General features: G+C 31.5%; 1 protein-coding gene across 1 annotated transcript in view; it reads left to right on the plus strand.

The window, feature by feature from the left end:
- LOC133615813 (uncharacterized) overlaps nt 1–7404 on the plus strand; it is an 89210-nt gene extending 81806 nt beyond the window's left edge. The window contains exons 9-10 of the mRNA XM_061974622.2: nt 2632–3259; nt 6488–7404. Coding sequence (XP_061830606.1) covers nt 2632–3259; nt 6488–6523 — 664 coding nt within the window. The 3' untranslated portion in view covers nt 6524–7404. The remainder of the gene's footprint in view (nt 1–2631; nt 3260–6487) is intronic.
- The last annotated feature ends 7263 nt before the right edge of the window (nt 7405–14667 follow it).

The following is a 14667-nucleotide window of genomic DNA, read 5'->3' on the forward strand; positions in this document are numbered from 1 at the left end:
AATTGGTCTTATATACACATACTTGGTCTTATATCCACATACTTGGTCTTATATACACATACTTGGTCTTCTATACACATACTTAGTCTTATATACACATACTTAGTCTTATATACACATACTTGGTCTTATATACACATACTTAGTCTTATATACACATACTTGGTCTTATATACACATACTTAGTCTTATATACACATACCTAGTCTTATATACACATACTTGGTCTTATATACACATACTTGGTCTTATATACACATACTTAGTCTTATATACACATACCTGGTCTTATATACACATACTTGGTCTTATATACACATACTTAGTCTTATATACACATACTTGGTCTTATATCCACATACTTGGTCTTATATACACATACTTGGTCTTATATCCACATACTTGGTCTTATATCCACATACTTGGTCTTCTATACACATACTTGATCTTATATACACATACTTAGTCTTATATACACAGACTTGGTCTTATATCCACATACTTGGTCTTATATCCACATACTTGGTCTTATATACACATACTTGGTCTTATATCCACATACTTAGTCTTATATACACATACTTGGTCTTATATACACATACTTGGTCTTATATCCACATACTTGGTCTTCTATACACATACTTGGTCTTATATACACATACTTGGTCTTATATACACATACTTGGTCTTATATCCACATACTTGGTCTTATATCCACATACTTGGTCTTATATCCACATACTTGGTCTTATATCCACATACTTGGTCTTATATCCACATACTTGGTCTTATATCCACATACTTGGTCTTATATCCACATACTTGGTCTTATATCCACATACTTGGTCTTATATCCACATACTTAGTCTTATATACACATACTTAGTCTTATATACACATACTTGGTCTTATATCCACATAGTTGGTCTTATATACACATACTTAGTCTTATATCCACATACTTGGTCTTATATACACATACTTGGTCTTATATACACATACTTGGTCTTATATACACATACTTGGTCTTATATACACATACTTAGTCTTATATACACATACTTGGTCTTATATACACATACTTAGTCTTATATACACATACCTAGTCTTATATACACATACTTAGTCTTATATCCACATACTTGGTCTTATATACACATACTTGGTCTTATATACACATACTTGGTCTTATATCCACATACTTGGTCTTATATCCACATACTTGGTCTTATATACACATACTTGGTCTTATATCCACATACTTGGTCTTATATACACATACTTGGTCTTATATACACATACTTAGTCTTATATACACATACTTGGTCTTATATACACATACTTAGTCTTATATACACATACTTGGTCTTATATACACATACTTAGTCTTATATCCACATACTTGGTCTTATATAGACATACTTGGTCTTATATACACATACTTGGTCTTATATACACATACTTGGTCTTATATACACATACTTAGTCTTATATCCACATACTTGGTCTTATATACACATACTTGGTCTTATATACACATACTTAGTCTTATATACACATACTTGGTCTTATATACACATACTTAGTCTTATATACACATACTTGGTCTTATATACACATACTTAGTCTTATATCCACATACTTGGTCTTATATACACATACTTGGTCTTATATACACATACTTGGTCTTATATACACATACATAGTCTTATATCCACATACTTGGTCTTATATACACATACATAGTCTTATATCCACATACTTGGTCTTATATACACATACTTGATCTTATATACACATACTTGGTCTTATATACACATACTTGGTCTTATATACACATACTTGATCTTATATACACATACTTAGTCTTATATACACATACTTGGTCTTATATCCACATAGTTGGTCTTATATACACATACTTAGTCTTATATCCACATACTTGGTCTTATATACACATACTTGGTCTTATATACACATACTTGGTCTTATATACACATACTTGGTCTTATATACACATACTTAGTCTTATATACACATACTTGGTCTTATATACACATACTTAGTCTTATATACACATACCTAGTCTTATATACACATACTTAGTCTTATATCCACATACTTGGACTTATATACACATACTTGGTCTTATATCCACATACTTGGTCTTATATCCACATACTTGGTCTTATATCCACATACTTGGTCTTATATCCACATAGTTGGTCTTATATCCACATACTTGGTCTTATATCCACATACTTAGTCTTATATACACATACTTAGTCTTATATACACATACTTGGTCTTATATCCACATACTTGGTCTTATATCCACATACTTAGTCTTATATACACATACTTGGTCTTATATACACATACTTAGTCTTATATACACATACTTGGTCTTATATACACATACTTAGTCTTATATACACATACTTGGTCTTATATACACATACTTAGTCTTATATACACATACTTGGTCTTATATACACATACTTAGTCTTATATACACATACTTAGTCTTATATCCACATACTTGGTCTTATATACACATACTTTTTTTGAATGGTACTTGTGACTCCCTACATTTGTCACCTGCACTGAAGTGTTTGCTGTCATGTGCAGGTGGACCCCTGGATCAGAACACCTGCACAGGTGGAACCCTTGTTCAGAACACCTGCACAGGAAGGAGTATCAGGGCGCAGGAAGGAGTTCACTGGAGGAGTTAGGCAGCAAGCAGAGAGGAGGCAGAAGGGACCATGAAGACCATGGAACAGAACTTGAGGAGTTCAGTCGCCATCCTTCATCCCCACATGCTCCTCCTCCTCTGCGTTGCTACGACGACCACCACCACCAGCCGGGAGACGGCGGTGACGAGCGACACGGGAGACACAGGAAAACTGAACGCGACATAAGTCCACTTCCCTCCCCCACAAAGAGGCGGGGCACCTGGGGCGCCGAGCGCTCGGCCCCGCCCCCCGCCGCCGTCAACCCGCCGCCGTCTTCCGACGACGACGGAACATTCCTGAACCGCCTGTTGGAGCGCAAGGCCAAGTTGCGAGGGGCGGACCACGGGAGGAGCCAGGACTCGGACACGCCCTCCAAGAGGAGTGGGGAGGAGTCAGGCCCACGCCGGAGCAGGTTGCCTAGCAACCCACCTGAAGCTGACAGGCCTTCACCCCTCACTCCTTCACCCCTCACTCCTTCACCCCTCACTCGGAGAGAGGATGGCAGAGACAAGTCTCGTAAAGTGGTGAGTTGTCACGGCAACATGTCTTCTTCATCATGTCTTCATCTTCTTCATGTCTTCATCATGTCTTCTTCTTCATGTCTTCATCTTCATCATGTCTTCATCTTCTTCATGTCTTCATCATGTTTTCTTCTTCATGTCTTCATCTTCTTCATGTCTTCATGTTTTCTTCTTCATGTCTTCATCTTCATCATGTCTTCTTCACACTCTTAGGAACTCTTTTCAAATGTTGTCAACCCCCAATGTGATATCATGTGCGATACAAGCAGTCCTGCAGCGTGTTTACTTGTGTGTGATATCATGTGTGATAGAAGAAACTCGCAGCGTGTTTACTTGTTTGTAATATCATGTGTGATACAAGCAGTCCCGCAGTGTGTTTACTTGTGTGCGATGTCATGTGCGATACAAGCAGTCCTGCAGTGTTTACTTGTGTGTGATATGTGCGATACAAGCAGTCCTGCAGCGTGTTTACTTGTGTGTGATATCGTGTGAGATACAAGCAGTCCTGCAGCGTGTTTACTTGTTTGTAATATCATGTGTGATACAAGCAGTCCCGCAGTGTGTTTACTTGTGTGCGATGTCATGTGCGATACAAGCAGTCCTGCAGCGTGTTTACTTGTGTGTGATATCATGTGTGATACAAGCAGTCAGTCCTGCAGTGTTTACTTGTTTGTAATATCATGTGCAATACAAGCAGTCCTGCAGTGTGTTTACTTGTGTGCGATACAAGCAGTCCTGCAGCGTGTTTACTTGTGTGCGATATCATGTGTGATGGAAGAAACTCGCAGCGTGTTCACTTGTGTGCAATTTCACGTGCGATACAAGTAGTTCTACAGAGTGTTTACGTGTGTGATATAATGTGCGATACAAGCAGTCCTGCAGTGTTTGCTTGTGTGTGATATGTGCGATACAAGCAGTCCCGCAGAGTGTTTACTTGTGTGAGATACAAGCAGTCCTGCAGCGTGTTTACTTGTGTGTGATATCATGTGTGATACAAGCAGTCCTGCAGTGTTTACTTGTTTGTAATATCATGTGTGATACAAGCAGTCCCGAGTGTGTTTACTTGTGTGTGATATCATGTGTGATAGAAGAAACTCGCAGCGTGTTTACTTGTGTGCAAATTCATGTGCGATACAAGTAGTTCTACAGAGTGTTTACTTGTGTGATATAATGTGCGATACAAGCAGTCCTGCAGAGTGTTTACTTGTGTGTGATATAGTGTGAGATACAAGCAGTCCTGCAGCGTGTTTACTTGTTTGTAATATCATGTGTGATACAAGCAGTCCTGCAGTGTTTACATGTTTGTAATATCATGTGTGATACAAGCAGTCCTGCAGAGTGTTTACTTGTGCGTGATATCATGTGCAATTCAAGCAACATGTTTACAGTAAGTAATGTTATACATCACTAGGGCTGCAGCTAACGATTATTTTTCTATCCATTAATCTATAGATTATTTTTTCGATTAATCGGTTAATCTATAGATTATTTTTTCGATTAATCTATAGATTATTTTTCCTTTTACCGATTTTTTTTTTTATTTAAAATGAAGAGGAAAAAATAAATGTAGGCCAGTTTTTTCAAAAGGCATGGCTTTTATTTACAAAAAAAAAAGTATGGCCACTCAGTCAACATTGACAACAACATGACAAAATATTCTGTAACAATGTAAACATTTAAAACTTTTAACATTTAACAAAATTAAAAGTAGCTTATTTGCTTTTTAATGTGCAAATATAAAAGTAAACATCCAGTGCAAATCTTAATATTCTGGAATAGTACAAGCATTTCAAAAGTAAAAGTATTGCTTATTTTGCTTTAAAATGTGCAAAAATAAAGATAAACATCCAATACAAAAAAGTGCAAAACGGAAATATTCTGTAACAAGTGTAAACATTTCAACAAAAGTAAAAGTATTGCTTATTTGCTAAAATGTGCAAAAATAAAGCTAAACATCCAATACAAAAAAGTGTACAGTGTAAACATTTCAACAAAAGTAAAAGTATTGCTTATTTTGCTTAATAACACAACAATGATAGTATGATTAAAGTGAAAGTTAATTGTTGGTTTGTACATAGTATATGTAACTGTTAATGTTGTAAAAGGTATTTGCACAACTAATTAACGTTAGCGTTTGTGACACGTCTTGTGCCGTGGGGTTCTTTCAGGACCGACAGACTGAACGCCAGACGGCTTTGCCAGGTTTACAATCTTTTCATTTTACACAAAGTCTTTTCTCTTCCAACTGCGCGGATCGCGCACCTGGGCACGATTGCGGCGTCGCTCCCGGCGCGCCCCGCCTCGCCGCTCGCTCGCCGCCGCCGCCTCTCCACAGCGTTAAAGAGGAGCGCGTCTTTGTAAACGCTGAACAGGCACGCCAAACGCGCCTCTCAGAGCAAACGGTGCTTTAGTTGATGAATTTACAACGCAGATACAAATGACACATTCATGTTTTTGTGTAATAATGACAACGTATACGCACGCGGACGATTGACTTGTTGATGGTGATGGCAAGAACGCTGTCGGGGGTTTTCATTTCAAATGTTCGTTCATAGCCGTTGTGCTGCTATGATAGGCCATTTCCGCTCGACACAGTGTGCATACAACAACATTATTAGGCCGTTTATTGAAATACTCCCACACTTTTGACGACTATTGGCGTGCTTTTTTCCCCTCGCTCGCATCGTCTGCTTTGCGCTCCGCCATGACAGTAAAGTAGAGTGACGTAAATATGCGACGCGCCGACGCACAAAAACGGCGTCGACGTATTTACGTAACCGATGACGTCGACTAAGTCGACGCGTCGTTTCAGCCTTATACATCACTAACATGAATAAACATGTTTACAGTAAGTATTACTGTACATCTGTCGGAAATACTCACATCTCAGCATGGATGTATTGTCGGTGCATGTTTACACTTATTATGATGTTGATATCAATGTTGTCGTTGATGATATCAATGTTGTCGTTGATGGTATCAATGTTGTTGTACATTTAACAGGTGAGGTTCTCTTGCGTGCAGAATGAAGACTAGGTAGAAGTTTCTTCTTCTTCCTCCTCACTAACACTCATGACTGCTCACTTCCTCCCTCACAAACCTTGGAAAGAACATCAAAAAAGTCCAGTGTGTGTTTATTTAGTCACCTGTGTGCCCTGACCTGGGGATGACTCTGCACTCACCTGTGTTCACCTGGCTCACTCTGCACTCTGCACTCCTCTCCTGTCACAGACTACTCTTCTCTGCCGGGATTCCCTCATCGTCTGATTGGCTCACGGCGGTCATGTGACTGGACGGGAGCTATGGTACTGACTGGAACTGGTACGCTTCAAAGACCATCCTTACTGATGATGTCATCGCTGCCTGGTTTGTGTTGCTGAAGCGCGCACACACACACACACACACACACACACACACACACACACACACACACACACACACACACACACACACACACACACACACACACATTCTTGTATTTGTTACTTATTGAGACCTGAGAAAAATGCCTCCCTCTTAAGGACCAGCCTTTCTAGATATATAAAGATTAGTATTTACAACATTAATAATATATACATACTATATAAATATAAAAAAGCTTGTTGTGAAAAATGAGTTGGAATTTCACAAGAAAAAGGTCACAATTTCACAAGAAAAATTTTGAATTTTGGCAGTATTACAATAAAAGTCGTCATTTTACTCAACGCAAGTCAAAATGTGACAAGAAAAACTGAACATTTGTGCAATATTATGATAAAAGGTGGAGTTTTTCTCAATAACGGTCGCAATTTTACAAAAAAAAGCTTAAAATTCTGGCAATTTTAATAAAAAAGTCGTCATTTTTAAATTCACAATTTTATAAGAAAACTTGAAAATTTTGGCAACATTATAATAATCATCAGAATTTTACTTGGAAAAAAATATGACTGGAATTGTACTCTATAAAAGTCGCATTTTTACAAGAAAGGCTTAAAATTTTGGCAATTTTATGAAAAGAGTCGTCATTTTACTTGGCAAAAAAGTCACAATTTTATAAGAAAACTTGAAAATGTTGGCAATATTATAATAATAATCTGAATTTTACTGGGAAAAATGATGACTGGATTTTTACTCAATAACAGTTGCAATTTTACAAAAAAAGCTTAAAATTTTGGCAATTTTATGAAAAGTCGTCATTTTTAAATTCACAATTTTATAAGAAAACTTGAAAATTTTGGCAACATTATAATAATCAAAATTTAACTTGGAAAAAATATGACTGGAATTGTACTCAATAAAAGTCGCATTTTTACAAGAAAGGCTTAAAATTTTGGCAATTTTATGAAAAGAGTCGTCATTTTACTTGGCAAAAGTCACAATTTTATAAGAAAACTAGAAAATGTTGGCAATATTATAATAATAATCTGAATTTTACTGGGAAAAATTATGACTGGAATTTTACTCAATAACAGTTGCAATTTTACAAGAAAAGCTTAAAATGTTATCAATTTTATGAAAAGGGTCATCATTTTACCCGACAAAAGTCACAATTTTATAAGAAAACTTTAAAATTTTGGCAATTTTATGAAAAGGGTCGTAACTTTACGCCACAAAAGTCACAATTTTATAAGAAAACTTGAACATTTTGGCAACATTATAATAATCATCAGAATTTTACTTGGAAAAAAATATGACTGGAATTGTACTCTATAAAAGTCGCATTTTTACAGGCTTAAAATTTTGGCAATTTTATGAAAAGAGTCGTCATTTTACTTGGCAAAAAAGTCACAATTTTATAAGAAAACTTGAAAATGTTGGCAATATTATAATAATAATCTGAATTTTACTGGGAAAAATTATGACTGGAGTTTTTCTCAATAACAGTCGCAATTTTACAAAAAAAGCTTAAAATTTTGGCAATTTTATGAAGTCGTCATTTTTAAATTCACAATTTTATAAGAAAACTTGAAAATTTTGGCAACATTATAATAATCAAAATTTTACTTGGAAAAAATATGACTGGAATTGTACTCAATAAAAGTCGCATTTTTACAAGAAAGGCTTAAAATTTTGGCAATTTTATGAAAAGAGTCGTCATTTTACTTGGCAAAAGTCACAATTTTATAAGAAAACTTGGAAGATGTTGGCAATATTATAATAATAATCTGAATTTTACTTGGAAAAAATATGACTGGAATTGTACTCTATAAAAGTCGCATTTTTACAAGAAAAGCTTAAAATTTTGGCAATTTTATGAAAAGAGTCGTCATTTTACTTGGCAAAAAAGTCACAATTTTATAAGAAAACTTGAAAATGTTGGCAATATTATAATAATAATCTGAATTTTACTGGGGAAAATTATGACTGGAATTTTACTCAATAACAGTTGCAATTTTACAAGAAAAGCTTAAAATTCTGGCAATTTTAATAAAAAAGTCATCATTTTTAAATTCACAATTTTATAAGAAAACTTTAAAATGTTGGCAACATTATAATAATCATCAGAATTTTACTTGGAAAAAATATGACTGGAATTGTACTCTATAAAAGTCGCATTTTTACAAGAAAGGCTTAAAATTTTGGCAATTTTATGAAAAGAGTCGTCATTTTACTTGGCAAAAGTCACAATTTTATAAGAAAACTTGAAAATGTTGGCAATATTATAATAATAATATGAATTTTACTGGGAAAAATTATGACTGGAATTTTACTCAATAACAGTTGGCAATTTTACAAGAAAAGCTTAAAATGTTGGCAATTTTATGAAAAGGGTCATCATTTTACCCGACAAAAGTCACAATTTTATAAGAAAACTTTAAAATTTTGGCAATTTTATGAAAAGGGTCGTAACTTTACGCCACAAAAGTCACAATTTTATAAGAAAACTTGAACATTTTGGCAACATTATAATAATCATCAGAATTTTACTTGGAAAAAAATATGACTGGAATTGTACTCTATAAAAGTCGCACTTTTACAAGAAAGGCTTAAAATTTTGGCAATTTTATGAAAAGAGTCGTCATTTTACTTGGCAAAAGTCACAATTTTATAAGAAAACTTGGAAGATGTTGGCAATATTATAATAATAATCTGAATTTTACTTGGAAAAAATATGACTGGAATTGTACTCTATAAAAGTCGCATTTTTACAAGAAAAGCTTAAAATTTTGGCAATTTTATGAAAAGAGTCGTCATTTTACTTGGCAAAAAAGTCACAATTTTATAAGAAAACTAGAAAATGTTGGCAATATTATAATAATAATCTGAATTTTACTGGGGAAAATTATGACTGGAATTTTACTCAATAACAGTTGCAATTTTACAAGAAAAGCTTAAAATTCTGGCAATTTTAATAAAAAAGTCATCATTTTTAAATTCACAATTTTATAAGAAAACTTTAAAATGTTGGCAACATTATAATAATCATCAGAATTTTACTTGGAAAAAATATGACTGGAATTGTACTCTATAAAAGTCGCATTTTTACAAGAAAGGCTTAAAATTTTGGCAATTTTATGAAAAGAGTCGTCATTTTACTTGGCAAAAGTCACAATTTTATAAGAAAACTTGAAAATGTTGGTAATATTATAATAATAATCTGAATTTTACTGGGAAAAATTATGACTGGAGTTTTTCTCAATAACAGTCGCAATTTTACAAAAAAAGCTTAAAATTCTGGCAATTTTAATAAAAAAGTTGTCATTTTTAAATTCACAATTTTATAAGAAAACTTGAAAATGTTGGCAACATTATTTTAATCAAAATTTTACTTGGAAAAAATTTGACTGGAATTGTACTCAATAAAAGTCGCACTTTTACAAGAAAGGCTTAAAATGTTGGCAATTTTATGAAAAGAGTCGTCATTTTACTTGGCAAAAAAGTCACAATTTTATAAGAAAACTTGAAAATGTTGGCAATATTATAATAATAATCTGAATTTTACTGGGGAAAATTATGACTGGAATTTTACTCAATAACAGTTGCAATTTTACAAGAAAAGCTTAAAATTCTGGCAATTTTAATAAAAAAGTCATCATTTTTAAATTCACAATTTTATAAGAAAACTTTAAAATGTTGGCAACATTATAATAATCATCAGAATTTTACTTGGAAAAAATATGACTGGAATTGTACTCTATAAAAGTCGCATTTTTACAAGAAAGGCTTAAAATTTTGGCAATTTTATGAAAAGAGTCGTCATTTTACTTGGCAAAAGTCACAATTTTATAAGAAAACTTGAAAATGTTGGTAATATTATAATAATAATCTGAATTTTACTGGGAAAAATTATGACTGGAGTTTTTCTCAATAACAGTCGCAATTTTACAAAAAAAGCTTAAAATTCTGGCAATTTTAATAAAAAAGTTGTCATTTTTAAATTCACAATTTTATAAGAAAACTTGAAAATTTTGGCAACATTATTTTAATCAAAATTTTACTTGGAAAAAATTTGACTGGAATTGTACTCAATAAAAGTCGCACTTTTACAAGAAAGGCTTAAAATGTTGGCATTTTTATGAAAAGAGTCGTCATTTTACTTGGCAAAAAAGTCACAATTTTATAAGAAAACTTGAAAATGTTGGCAATATTATAATAATAATCTGAATTTTACTGGGAAAAATGATGACTGGATTTTTACTCAATAACAGTTGCAATTTCACAAAAAAAGCTTAAAATTCTGGCAATTTTAATAAAAAAGTCGTCATTTTTAAATTCACAATTTTATAAGAAAACTTGAAAATTTTGGCAACATTATAATAATCATCAGAATTTTACTTGGAAAAAAATATGACTGGAATTGTACTCTATAAAAGTCGCATTTTTACAAGAAAGGCTTAAAATTTTGGCAATTTTATGAAAAGAGTTGTCATTTTACTTGGCAAAAAAGTCACAATTTTATAAGAAAACTTGAAAATGTTGGTAATATTATAATAATAATCTGAATTTTACTGGGAAAAATTATGACTGGAATTTTACTCAATAACAGTTGCAATTTTACAAGAAAAGCTTAAAATGTTATCAATTTTATGAAAAGGGTCATCATTTTACCCGACAAAAGTCACAATTTTATAAGAAAACTTTAAAATTTTGGCAATTTTATGAAAAGGGTCGTAACTTTACGCCACAAAAGTCACAATTTTATAAGAAAACTTGAACATTTTGGCAACATTATAATAATCATCAGAATTTTACTTGGAAAAAAATATGACTGGAATTGTACTCTATAAAAGTCGCATTTTTACAGGCTTAAAATTTTGGCAATTTTATGAAAAGAGTCGTCATTTTACTTGGCAAAAAAGTCACAATTTTATAAGAAAACTTGAAAATGTTGGCAATATTATAATAATAATCTGAATTTTACTGGGAAAAATTATGACTGGAGTTTTTCTCAATAACAGTCGCAATTTTACAAAAAAAGCTTAAAATTTTGGCAATTTTATGAAGTCGTCATTTTTAAATTCACAATTTTATAAGAAAACTTGAAAATTTTGGCAACATTATAATAATCAAAATTTTACTTGGAAAAAATATGACTGGAATTGTACTCAATAAAAGTCGCATTTTTACAAGAAAGGCTTAAAATTTTGGCAATTTTATGAAAAGAGTCGTCATTTTACTTGGCAAAAGTCACAATTTTATAAGAAAACTTGAAAATGTTGGCAATATTATAATAATAATCTGAATTTTACTGGGAAAAATTATGACTGGAATTTTACTCAATAACAGTTGGCAATTTTACAAGAAAAGCTTAAAATGTTGGCAATTTTATGAAAAGGGTCATCATTTTACCCGACAAAAGTCACAATTTTATAAGAAAACTTTAAAATGTTGGCAATTTTATGAAAAGGGTCGTAACTTTACGCCACAAAAGTCACAATTTTATAAGAAAACTTGAACATTTTGGCAACATTATAATAATCATCAGAATTTTACTTGGAAAAAAATATGACTGGAATTGTACTCTATAAAAGTCGCACTTTTACAAGAAAGGCTTAAAATTTTGGCAATTTTATGAAAAGAGTCGTCATTTTACTTGGCAAAAGTCACAATTTTATAAGAAAACTTGGAAGATGTTGGCAATATTATAATAATAATCTGAATTTTACTTGGAAAAAATATGACTGGAATTGTACTCTATAAAAGTCGCATTTTTACAAGAAAAGCTTAAAATTTTGGCAATTTTATGAAAAGAGTCGTCATTTTACTTGGCAAAAAAGTCACAATTTTATAAGAAAACTAGAAAATGTTGGCAATATTATAATAATAATCTGAATTTTACTGGGGAAAATTATGACTGGAATTTTACTCAATAACAGTTGCAATTTTACAAGAAAAGCTTAAAATTCTGGCAATTTTAATAAAAAAGTCATCATTTTTAAATTCACAATTTTATAAGAAAACTTTAAAATGTTGGCAATATTATAATAATCATCAGAATTTTACTTGGAAAAAATATGACTGGAATTGTACTCTATAAAAGTCGCATTTTTACAAGAAAGGCTTAAAATTTTGGCAATTTTATGAAAAGAGTCGTCATTTTACTTGGCAAAAGTCACAATTTTATAAGAAAACTTGAAAATGTTGGCAATATTATAATAATAATCTGAATTTTACTGGGAAAAATTATGACTGGAATTTTACTCAATAACAGTTGGCAATTTTACAAGAAAAGCTTAAAATGTTGGCAATTTTATGAAAAGGGTCATCATTTTACCCGACAAAAGTCACAATTTTATAAGAAAACTTTAAAATGTTGGCAATTTTATGAAAAGGGTCGTAACTTTACGCCACAAAAGTCACAATTTTATAAGAAAACTTGAACATTTTGGCAACATTATAATAATCATCAGAATTTTACTTGGAAAAAAATATGACTGGAATTGTACTCTATAAAAGTCGCACTTTTACAAGAAAGGCTTAAAATTTTGGCAATTTTATGAAAAGAGTCGTCATTTTACTTGGCAAAAGTCACAATTTTATAAGAAAACTTGGAAGATGTTGGCAATATTATAATAATAATCTGAATTTTACTTGGAAAAAATATGACTGGAATTGTACTCTATAAAAGTCGCATTTTTACAAGAAAAGCTTAAAATTTTGGCAATTTTATGAAAAGAGTCGTCATTTTACTTGGCAAAAAAGTCACAATTTTATAAGAAAACTAGAAAATGTTGGCAATATTATAATAATAATCTGAATTTTACTGGGGAAAATTATGACTGGAATTTTACTCAATAACAGTTGCAATTTTACAAGAAAAGCTTAAAATTCTGGCAATTTTAATAAAAAAGTCATCATTTTTAAATTCACAATTTTATAAGAAAACTTTAAAATGTTGGCAATATTATAATAATCATCAGAATTTTACTTGGAAAAAATATGACTGGAATTGTACTCTATAAAAGTCGCATTTTTACAAGAAAGGCTTAAAATTTTGGCAATTTTATGAAAAGAGTCGTCATTTTACTTGGCAAAAGTCACAATTTTATAAGAAAACTTGAAAATGTTGGTAATATTATAATAATAATCTGAATTTTACTGGGAAAAATTATGACTGGAGTTTTTCTCAATAACAGTCGCAATTTTACAAAAAAAGCTTAAAATTCTGGCAATTTTAATAAAAAAGTTGTCATTTTTAAATTCACAATTTTATAAGAAAACTTGAAAATTTTGGCAACATTATTTTAATCAAAATTTTACTTGGAAAAAATTTGACTGGAATTGTACTCAATAAAAGTCGCACTTTTACAAGAAAGGCTTAAAATGTTGGCAATTTTATGAAAAGAGTCGTCATTTTACTTGGCAAAAAAGTCACAATTTTATAAGAAAACTTGAAAATGTTGGCAATATTATAATAATAATCTGAATTTTACTGGGAAAAATGATGACTGGATTTTTACTCAATAACAGTTGCAATTTCACAAAAAAAGCTTAAAATTCTGGCAATTTTAATAAAAAAGTCGTCATTTTTAAATTCACAATTTTATAAGAAAACTTGAAAATTTTGGCAACATTATAATAATCATCAGAATTTTACTTGGAAAAAAATATGACTGGAATTGTACTCTATAAAAGTCGCATTTTTACAAGAAAGGCTTAAAATTTTGGCAATTTTATGAAAAGAGTCGTCATTTTACTTGGCAAAAAAATCACAATTTTATAAGAAAACTTGAAAATGTTGGTAATATTATAATAATAATCTGAATTTTACTGGGAAAAATTATGACTGGAATTTTACTCAATAACAGTTGCAATTTTACAAGAAAAGCTTAAAATTTTGGCAATTTTATGAAGTCGTCATTTTTAAATTCACAATTTTATAAGAAAACCTGAAAATTTTGGCAACATTATAATAATCAAAATTTTACTTGGAAAAAATATGACTGGAATTGTACTCTATAAAAGTCGCATTTTTACAAGAAAAGCTTAAA

Source organism: Nerophis lumbriciformis, linkage group LG15 (assembly GCF_033978685.3).
Source record: "Nerophis lumbriciformis linkage group LG15, RoL_Nlum_v2.1, whole genome shotgun sequence".
Taxonomy (NCBI): Eukaryota; Metazoa; Chordata; class Actinopteri; order Syngnathiformes; family Syngnathidae; genus Nerophis; species Nerophis lumbriciformis.